General features: G+C 36.8%; 1 protein-coding gene across 1 annotated transcript; it reads right to left on the bottom strand.

The window, feature by feature from the left end:
- Positions 1 to 4,013: 4,013 nt before the first annotated feature.
- LOC18445051 (uncharacterized) lies at positions 4,014 to 4,911 on the bottom strand. Its single transcript, XM_006855198.3, has one exon. It carries the CDS (start codon positions 4,899 to 4,901, stop codon positions 4,161 to 4,163), a length of 741 nt encoding a protein of 246 aa, XP_006855260.1. The 5' UTR covers positions 4,902 to 4,911; the 3' UTR covers positions 4,014 to 4,160.
- Positions 4,912 to 11,123: the final 6,212 nt, after the last annotated feature.

Raw genomic sequence — 11,123 nt, 5'->3', positions numbered from 1 at the left:
TTGGTGAGTCAGTGGGGAGAGGACCCCTACCAGTCTAAGACGTAGCATTGCAAATCATCAAGTACTAACCAATTAAGTCGAAGCTCTTTTCCTAAAAATTTAGTCATTAGTACTAACTGCAAAGGCTTTCTAGCACATTTATTATATAAAAAGCCTTTCCAATTGCATAGTGCACTCCAAAAGATCTCTTTAGCCGCTCGTTAAGGGAATGGGAGGTCTCAACCAAAAGTATTGTGCTTAGAACATATGAATTAAAATTGGAACTTGAAGAAGAGTAGCCATTCTGAGTGTGTCGCTTTGAAAGGGAATACATCAGAAGTGCATTCCTCCACCCATTACTTCTCATGAATGGGAATTTCTAACCAGGAGTTCGAGGTAACAATCCAAAAGGGTGGCAAGTTTCAATGATCCTTCTTTTTTGCAACTTCTTAACCATATGATGAAAATGTGATAAGGGAGATAAGCACGCATCATACTAGAATATCAAAGACAAATATATATAAAGAGAGGTTTGTATGTATATATCAAAAATGATATCAATCATATATACCAGGTAGGATCGAGCGTCTGTTAAGGCATACTATCGCATGCACACGTAGATTCACTCATTACAACCAGATTTGCTAGACCATCGAGTATTCCGACATTTAAAAACTATATGACCCACATATTTTTTAGGAACAAATCCAAAGAAGAATAAATTTTAATGATGTCCATGCCGTCACCCAAATCTAAATCGTTATATACTATCAATTATAGTAAAACTTGCATTGGTTTAGCTACAACAGTTACAGGAAAATTGCAGCCTAATACAAGAAGGTCCAACCTCTAAGAGAAACTCAACTCGATTCAACTGCAGTAATAGTGGAAAGACAAGGGAATAAAGGGGATTCTAACAACTTAAATCAACAAAGCCAAAAAAATAAACAACTATTAATCATGGCATCAACATATTTACCCCATCCCAACTTATTCATCCACTTATAAATCAAAACAATTCATACAATCCAACATAAAAAGATCCTATCTCACAAGGAATAAAAAGTTCCAATTAATTTGTATGCAACAAAAAAATGGAGAGACATCAGACAAATAAGGAACATGATACCTCAAATTCATGAATGCACTCATGAATCACATCAATTCTATAAATCCCAACACAAAAAGATCCTATCCGATAAACAATTAAACTCCATTTGCCTCAGCAGCAACAAATCATTAAAAAAAAAAAAGAATCAAGAAAACAAAATAAAAACTCTAATTCATCCATCCCCCAATGAATAATCTCATCCAATTATAAATCAGAATATTCATACGATCCAACATAAAACGATCCTATCTCACAAGGAATAAACGGTTCAAATTAATTCATATGCAAATAAAAAATGGAGTGACATTAGGCAAATAAGGAACATGACACCTCAAATTCATGAATGCACTCATGAATCAAATCAATTCTATTAAGCCCTACACAAAAAGATCCTATCCGACGAACAAGTAAAAACTCAATTTGATTCAGTTGCAACAAATTATTAAATAAATCAAAAAAACAACAACACGTCATTAACCCCCAATAAATTATCACGTCATTAACCCCAATACAAGAACAACAAACTCAAGAATATAACAATGCCCAACTCGTTTTATCCAACTCCTATAATGATGAAAACAGATGGCCGACCATAAATCCCATTACAAGTATCCTAGATATGTAAAAACACCTCACATTAGTCCATATGCAAGAAAAGGGTACCAAAAAAGAGAGAATAACAAAGAAAAAGGAAAAGAAGAGAGAAACTTTAGGGGCGGGTTCAGGAGTGCATCAACAAGATAAATCATACCAGGGCAAGCTTTTGCTGCTCATTTGTCAGTTTAGGCACCTCTCTAAAAGTCGACTCTCTCCTAGGAAAAATAGAGGCAGACTTCTCCACAACGACAGAGGAGGAGGAAGGAGCTCATTCTCCTCCTCTCGATTGTGCATTATTATGACTACGCGCTCCATTAGAGGTGGGCGAAGGTCTTTTCATCCATCTTAATAGCTTTAAATCATAATAAATTATATGGTTAGTTGAATGAAAAAAGAAGTTTGATAGAGAGCATTAGAGCTAGGGTGGTAAGAACACAAAAGTTTATAGAGAGAAGGTTGAAAGAGAGAAGATTGAGGGAGAGCATTAGAGCTAGCGTGAGAAATGATCCCAAAAGTTTAAAGAGAGGATAGAGCGAGAAGACTGAGGGAAGAGAGAGAGAGACAAGTGGAATAAATTTTATTTTATTTTTTTGTTTTTTAAAAAGCGATGGGCAACCAGGATGCCCCAGTTTCTATTTTTAGACCCTATGCAAAATCACCACCATCCGAATGATTTTTAGACCCTGTGCAAAATCACCACCATCCGAATGAACGCGTTGTTAAAGTGGTTGCAGCCCAGTTTCAAGCCATCTCTACCCGTGCTGTTCTTTCTCTATAGCCAAAAGATTTCATACTTCTTTCTCTATAGCCAAAAGATTTCATACTTCTGTAGGAATATATGCCTATTTATTCCCTTGGGTAAACTAAAATAAATTTTAGGACAACAATTTTTAGAGATATGATCTCTTTAACACATAGACATCAACATCAATAAAAAATTAGAAATTGCACTCTCTATGAACTTGAAATAAATAATGAATAGAGACCGTCAAATTTTTGGAGGATGAGATATAAGTTTTATAAAACTTCAAAATTTCAAAAAAAAAAAAATCTCCTTTTAAAAATAATCATGTAGTGATTCTTTCACAAAATTTCATATCGAGCAAATCTTCCCAAGTAGATCTTCTACCTGAGGTAGTAAATATACAATATGCTCCCCCGGATCCTAGTATACACATTTCTCTTGTGCTTATTTCTTAGCTATTGAAATCTAGTTATTCTTTTAAGTTTGGGCGATGTTTGTATAAGGTTGCATGTAAGATGCACCTCTAAAATTTTCCTAGAGATATCGTTTCAATGTTATAAACCTTATGATTACTCAATAGTCTAGTTTAATCTCAAGTTATAAAAATCAAAATCTCTAAAATAGTAGAAACCAAGCACATCAAACACTTGAAAATCTTGAGAATAGATGATCCCAATAATGTGTTATAAGATGTATTATTTTTTGGATTTAAAATTTTGTTTTCTCTTAATATCCATATATTTTGAAGTCGAGATGATCAATTGGAGAGTTCTCTAACACCAAAAACACTATATTCATGTTAACCATGCCAATAAATGGAAAAAAGGTTAATGTTTTAAATATTAAACTACAATTCTCTTCCCTTACCCTATCCGTTAAGACTCTCTTTCTCTCTCTACCCGCCCTCTCTCTCACTCTCTCTCTGTTCAATATTAATCTCTCTCTCTGCCTAATATCAATCTCTCTCTCTCTCGCATTGAAAAATGTGATCCAGCACAAAAGTGTGCCTGAACGGCTTACAGCTTTTGGAAATCCATAAGCCTCATGACTCGTCAGGCACACTCTTGTGCTAGACCGGCTTCTGGCTTTTGAAATTATAGAAGGCTCGCTGCCGGTCCGGCACACTTTTGTGACAAACCTAACTTTTTTGCTTCGGTTCGGCACAGGTCCAACACAAAAGTATGCCGGATAGGCCACGCGGCTTCTGAAATTCCATAAGCTAGAAGCCGGTCTAACACACTTTTGTGCCTAACCGCTTTTTTTTTTTTTTTTTCGATAGGTCACAAAAGTGTACCGGGCCGATCACGAAGCTTCTAGATTTTCAGAAGCCGGTCTAGCACAAAAAATGTATTTTTCAATGCCAAAGAGAGAGAGAGAGAGATTGATTTTAGGCATAAAGAGACTGATATTGGGCGAGTAGAGAGAGAAGTGAGATTTTTAATTGGTAGATTAAAAGAGGAGAATGGTAGTTTAGTTTTTAAAACATTAAAATTTTTTTTATGGGGTAAAAGCAAGAAAAACTAAGCTATAAATGTGATGCTTTGACGGGTGGAATACAAGCATTTTAGAGGGTAACTATAATTTTCTTAAAAAAAAAATCAATAATTCATAAATAAATAAAAACCTGCTATCCATCTCCAAATAAAAAATAATAAAATAATAAAAATTTGGAACAGGGTTCCCCGTACTTCAAACCCTATGAATTTGCACAAACAAAAAGACAAAATGCTATTTCTCAACAAACCCACCCTCTGGCACTACAACCGGCTGGAGGGCATGGCATTCTTTACACGCAGTAACAAACGGTCGGAAAATTTTCCGGCCAAGCCACGACCCTCCTGACTCCTGACTCCTCCCACTATCCTTCCCGCCAGTTCTCACACCCACCAAAATCTTCTGAATCTCGGACTTACCATAAGCATCCTCAGACTTCGCAGACGAGGTTCTTCCCGGCACCGGTGCCATAAACTGCCATGGCGCCGGAGGGTAGCTATGAAATCGTGCATGGCCAGATGCTCCTCCATTTCTTCCTCTAGTTTTTGCTAGTGATCTCTCGGAGTCTTGTGCAATCTTCATGCTGCTATGTCGTCGAGAATTGCTGATGACATTGCTATTGCTATTTATGCCGCTGCTACTGCTGTTGCTGCTGCTGTTGCTGAGAGACACCGCAGAGCTCCCTGAAGATGAGGTCTTACTGCTGCTGCTGCGACTGGTCGTGGGCAAGTAGTTTGATCCCGGAGGGTCGGCACCCACCGGAAAGACATGTGGCAAAAGCTGACCATTGCTGAAAAGGAAATCTGCCGGGAAATTTTGATTGTGGCCGATAGAATTCGAGGGGCTGAATTCGAAGTCAAGAGTGTTAGTCGGGGAGCAGTTTCCGGATTTCTCCCGATAACCGATCATCATGCAAGAAAACGACAGTGTCTCATCGCAATCCTCTCTGCAATTTGAATTGCGACCCTTCTCCATGGCCGAGAAACTGCCTGAAAAGCAAAAGGTAAAAACTACATAAAAGTCGGTCCGACACACAATTGTGCAGTTATACGAAATATTTGAATTTCTTTAAGGTCCGGATATCACGGACGAGGGGCTGTATATATAGGACTGCAGGAGGGCTGCTTTCGTATAGAAAAACCATTGGATAGGAGGAGGAGACCTAGAGAGAGAGATTTTTTTTTTAGAGAGAGAAAGAGAGATTTTTTAGAGAGAGAGAGAGATATATATTTAGTAGAGAGAGAGTGGTGAAGGTGTTAAACATTCGGTGAAGGCTGGAAGTGGGGAGGGATATTAACAATGCTATTGATGACACGTGTACACCTTTATAGGTGGAGAGATGTATGGGCGGGGCATCCTAGCCGCTGATTGTGACAGGAACCTGAGATGTTTTGGATCGATGTGGACGTAGAGTGACCGTTGGATGGGACCACTGCTTTTTGTGCGTGGGGATGGCGATGATGCCTTCCACCCGTGCCAACTCAGCTTCTAATCTTGTGCTCTGTAACAACGCAACGTTTTCACCTGCATATGCGAAAATGCCATTTGTGAGGCAATGGGCCGGGTGGCCCGTTGCTTAGAAGTACGGCCACGGGCCGTAAATTGTGATCCAAAGGTTCGTCTAGGGCTAGTGCCGGCCCTCCCCCTTTTTATTATATGTTTTCTTCGTTTATTTCTTGCTTGGCTCGGCCACAGATTGGGCCGGCGGCTTTATGGGAATAAGGGGGGCCCATTGCCACCCCTAAATGCCAATGGCGTATGTAAAAGCGGCCGGTGAAAAGATTATGCTCCTGCGGGAGCATATTATCTATTCACTCCCTTGTATAAAATTATTATATAATTAGAGACCCCCGCCCCCCATTCTGGGTATGTAACCTCTCCAATATTGCATCCGACCTGGAAAAAGAAAATTTTCAGAGGCAGTTTGTATGTAGCTGAAATTAAAATAACATAAGATATGAGGACCTTCTTTTTTATAATCAGATCTAACATTTAAGCATTTAGGAACTTCTATTTTATTTATTTATTTATAAATTAGCCATTGGAGTTTCTAAAGCGAATCTTTCGAATGGAAAAATATTCAAAAATATTCATAATAGGGAATACATGCACATTATGCTCCTGCAAGAGCATGCTCTACAGGCGCATTCCTCAAACTTGTGCAAGAAATCTTGCCACTTTTTCTTCTGTTTTTTATAATGAACGGTTTTGTTTCCAAATTTATGAGAAAGGATAACAATGTGGGGAACATCGAATCAACAAATATAGATCGAGCAACTTTCGAAGCATGGCTCTCATTTTGGTGAAATCGATAAATCTAACGTATTACTACTTGGAGAAAGAATCAACCTTTTACTAAAGTTGCAAAGGCAACTTCCTTAATAAGTGACGTTCTCTCTCTTTCTCTCTCTCTCCCTCGCTCTCTCTCTCTACCAAGGCCAACTTCTTTAAGCAAGGATTTAAAAAACGGATCTGTGACCTGAATTGGGCACCCCAAAATTCGATTCAGATTGATGAATCGGCAGTCCGAATGTCCATTTTATTGTATGGAAAAAACAGTGAACCGACAAAAAAACAGTGAACTGGCAAAAAACCAGTCCGAATTGGTGAATCGGGGGGTCCAGATCGCCGTTTTACCAATGATTTAAAAAATAGATTGGTCACTCTGATTAGGCATTGCAAAAACCGGTCCAGAACGGGGTAACCAATTCTTGAGTTAGACCAACAATTTTCCTATATATATGTAAAACCATAACGGGGTGACCAATTCTTGAGTCAGACCTAGCGATTCCATTTTGACCCGACGTTTTTTATATCACTGCTTAAGAGACATGTTCTCTCTCTCTTCCTGCAAAGCCAAATTCCTTAAGGGAGTGTTTGATACCTGGAGTCTTTTGTATTGGGAGGGACTTTCTCACAAATTATGGAAGACTACTCTTCCATCACTTTTGATAGAAGGTGTGGAAGGCGGCTTTTCTATTTTGTAGCTTCCACACAATAATATCAAATATGGAAGTGAGATATTTAATTCCTATTTCCAAAAACTCTCACTTATCAAATACGCCATCTCAACATGTGTGCATTCGAGAGGGTCACTTTCGCCCATTTGTTGGAAATGTCGTATAAGGTGTATGGCATTCTGTTGGATTGGCATAAAAATCAGATGCCCTTGCCCACCTCTCTTTCCCATGTTGCGGAAACAGCTCTATAGATAAGGAATCAGAGGATATTACCTTCTTAGTTTCAACACGGAACTTTTCATCAATCTCATCATACCCTTACAATTTGAAATGTAAAGGGCTTGTGTCAAAATTATCAATAAACGACCAAGGACATTAACTATTGAGGGGAACTTTGCCTACAGTTTGTCGAAGGCAATGATGTCTTCAAAAATAACTAAGACATGGTGTAAGGATTTTTTTAAAAAAAATCCATAACTAAGACATGGTGTTAGGGTTTTAAAAAATTTCCACACTCATGGAAAGGGATGGGAAATCATTCAACCCAAACAACCAAGTTGGCTTAAAAGCCTTTAGGAGCCACATTAGATACACGCTCCATTTATGTCTTTGCTCATTACATAAACCCATTGTCACCCATGTTTGTTGCATGTAGGTCCCCTTCCCCACTTCATACATGTGATAACACAAATCAAAAATTTCACCATAATTTATTAGAGCATAAAATGCTGTTTATTGAGGTTTTGTTAAAGAAAGAGATTTGACTAGCTTTGGGAACCCCAACTCAACTTTGAGACTGGCATTGCCAACATATGGGTCCATGGGAATCAAGGGTACAAGTGGGGTCAATGATAATCCATTCATATCCTTCTATGGCAAACATTATGTGGGGTCAATGATGGTCCGTTCATTCTCTTTGTAAGGCAAACAGTGGTTAAGGCCAGTTCCAACAAGTAGAAATCTGTCGTACTTGATGAGAGGATTGCTGCCTTCAAAGATATCTGCTACAAGCTAACCTTGTGCCCTTCATTGCACATATGATCTTACTCTTGTAAAATGGTGTGATGGGGAGATAAATAATGATTTAGAGCGAATTTTATGGATGACAAGAATGTTGTTTTAGTATGCTATACTTAACATTCTTGACAAATTTATATATGGATAGGGAAAGCCTTAGGTCCAATTTTTGGGCTATATTGTTGGGTAAGTGTGGTCATTAAAGGCTTTATGAGTGCTTGTAATAAAATATTTTGATATAATGGAACATGAACTCAGTGGGAGTGCGGTTCCTTATGAATTATACTAAGCAAACGATGTTTGCTAATATCGGACGAGCTAGGCCAGTTGGTTGAGAAAAACCTATGTTACCTGAGCATAAAAACCTATTCAATAAGGGTTCTACTAGGTCATCCCTTGATGATATCGGCGTATGCCCGGATGAGTGAGTCAATGGACGATGTGACCCTTGTATGTGATGGTGGCCTTCAGAAACGAGGGCCAAAGCCTCACCTGCAAGCCATCACACGACATGCATATATGATAGTTGTTTCGGGAAAGCGAACCACCTTTTAGGGTAATGTTTTTGCGTGTACGAGAGATACCACTACACGTCATAGGAGTTGTGGCCGCATCAGGTCTAAATGGCCTTGGTATGTCCCTAAGAGAAAACCTGAAATCCAAACACTGGGATTACGACCCCTTGGCTCTTTGGTGACCCACAAATGAGCCCCTACATTGACTGTGGCTGATGAAAAACATTGGGTCGGTTTGATAAAGCTAATGTAGACCTTAGTCCACAGTTGAAGGTGGAGTGCTCTAGTGTTTATTTATTTAATTCCTAGATCATTTTCATATCTAATAAATTTAATTATGTTTGTTTTTAATGATATATGATTATTATTTGAATTTTTCTAGATATCTGTATATTTTATTTATCAAATTTATATTTATAAAAACAATGATATTGATTTTAGATTGATTTAATTATTCATATTGGATTTTATGAATTTCTAAAAATCATATAATTTTTAATTAATTTATTTTTACATGGGAGGCCCAATAAGCATATAGGCGCACCCTAGGTGGGGCCTATGAGTGTCACCTAGGGTGGCCCGCCCCACTCTAAGGAGTTTTCCAATTTTGTTGGATCAGCTTTGGCTTGAAGAAAAAGGTTTGTGATGTTTTGGAAAGTCTTTGCCTTGAGGAAGCTTTGAATGGATTTTTTAGAAAGCATGAGAAGGCTTGTATATAATTTTGATAAGCACAATATTATGAATGGAATTATTTTATTTAATTTCTATTGATGAGAAAATGGTTTAGGTATGGGGGATAAATATTCTATCACCTTCCATAATGTTGATGGCCCATCTATGGAATAGATTGCTCAAACCTCTCACCCCACAAGTCACCCAAGATCAATGATTCATATTCAATTTCACAAGAAGATGCAAGCCAAAGAAAACCCTAAGAAATCCTAATATTGTTCAAGCACTATAAAAAATAGATTTATCACTATCCAAATCTCTACACCTTATCTATTACACCTAACTCTCACTTCTCCCTCTCATATCCCACAAAGGGACACGTCCACTTAGAATATCTCTTTCTCTCTCTTAAGAGAGTTTTTTTCTCTCTTTCTCTTAAAAAAGTTTCTCTCTATCTCTCAAGAGACCCAAAAGCGCACGTCCCACTTTCTCATCTTTGATATCTCTCTCGTGGTAGTTCTCTCGACTCTCTCATGATCTCTTATCTCTTATTGGGGTTTTAAGTAATAAGGTTGTGGTAGAAAAGAGAAACATCTCTTTTAAACTAGGTTAGTAAGGGGATTCACTTAAGGGTTTGAGATTTGTGATAAAGGAGTTCATAATTCCATTAGAGGGTTTGGCCTAAACTTGCTTTCCCGATTGAGATGGAAGGTTGATTGTTGATACCACGCCATTGGATGTTGGTGACATAGTGTGGGGTATAACAAGTCTGGTTGAGGTAATCTCCGACACTCTCTTTTTGTTTCTTATAATATTTCATTATATTGTCTTTATATTTTCAAGCATAAGGATTATATATATATTCCTTGTTTATAAAAAATTGGTGTAGTGACATCAAGGTTTTTATGATATTAAATTTGCTAGTTTTATTTTCTTTGAAGCAAGAGTTATTGTAATAAGACTACTTGTAAGTGATATTTGCCAAAATAAAAGAAAAATATGTGAAAAGAAGAAAAAAAAAAAAAAAATCTCCCGACAAGATCATATTAGTCATTCTTTCATTGGTATCAAAGCTATTGAGACTTGATGTCATTAGTTGTCTCATCTCTTTATTGAATTTAGATCAAGCTTGAGAATGAGATAGTCAAAAAATACACCCCGATTAAAAAATTATTGAAATATTCAAATACCAAAAAAGACACTCTGTAAAAGGGGTATTATGTGTTATTTTGGAGCGGTGATATGAAAAAGATAATGAATTTTTTGTATTTTATAATATTATGTATTTTTTTAGTAATATTATGTATTTTTTAGAGTAGGATCTACCTGCAATGTTTCAATAAGAGATCCTAAGGGAATTCAGAGTTATGGACTCATAAATGAAGGGTGTCAGTTTTGACCCTGTAAAATCCAAGATCTGTTTATTAAGTTCCATGATTTTTCCCACGAACCATCTGATTTTATTTTTAGCTGATATTTGACTATAATTCATCAAATTTAGTCTACTTTAAAACAAAAATAGATTTATCAAAAAACTCCTCGTGGTTTGAAAGATATGTTCTATTTATTAAAGGGTATGCAAGTGCTGTTTTATACAACGAAAACTATTTTAATGACTTAGAAGTATGATTTTATTTTCATTATTAACAGAAAGTTTTTAGCCCACACTAAGTTTTTAGACTTCCATTATGAGTTTAGTTTCTAATAAAATTTATTTGAGAAAGAAATATCCATGAGAAGAGAGGAATAAAAATTTTAAATTCAAGAGAGGTCACTTTGAATTTTCTGCAATTTGGTGTGTTTTTTATTGAGACATGAATAGTTATATTTATCAAAGACTACTTAACAAATTGATATGAAGCTTGTGAAAATATATGTGTTACAATTCTGTGTCTACTTTCAAACAAAATTAGTTTAAAATGGAAACTCCATGACGGTAGAGAGAAAAGATAATTTTACTAGATAGTACTCATTCTGAAATTCTGTAGTATGATTTATTTTGTGCTATGAATGTCATTTATTCATTTCTCTAA

Source organism: Amborella trichopoda, chromosome 2 (assembly GCF_054954075.1).
Source record: "Amborella trichopoda isolate Santa Cruz 75 chromosome 2, AtrichopodaSantaCruz75HAP2 v2.0, whole genome shotgun sequence".
NCBI lineage: Eukaryota > Viridiplantae > Streptophyta > Magnoliopsida > Amborellales > Amborellaceae > Amborella > Amborella trichopoda.
The sequence above is the reverse complement of the archived record's forward strand: the minus strand, read 5'-3'. Positions and strand labels throughout refer to the sequence as shown.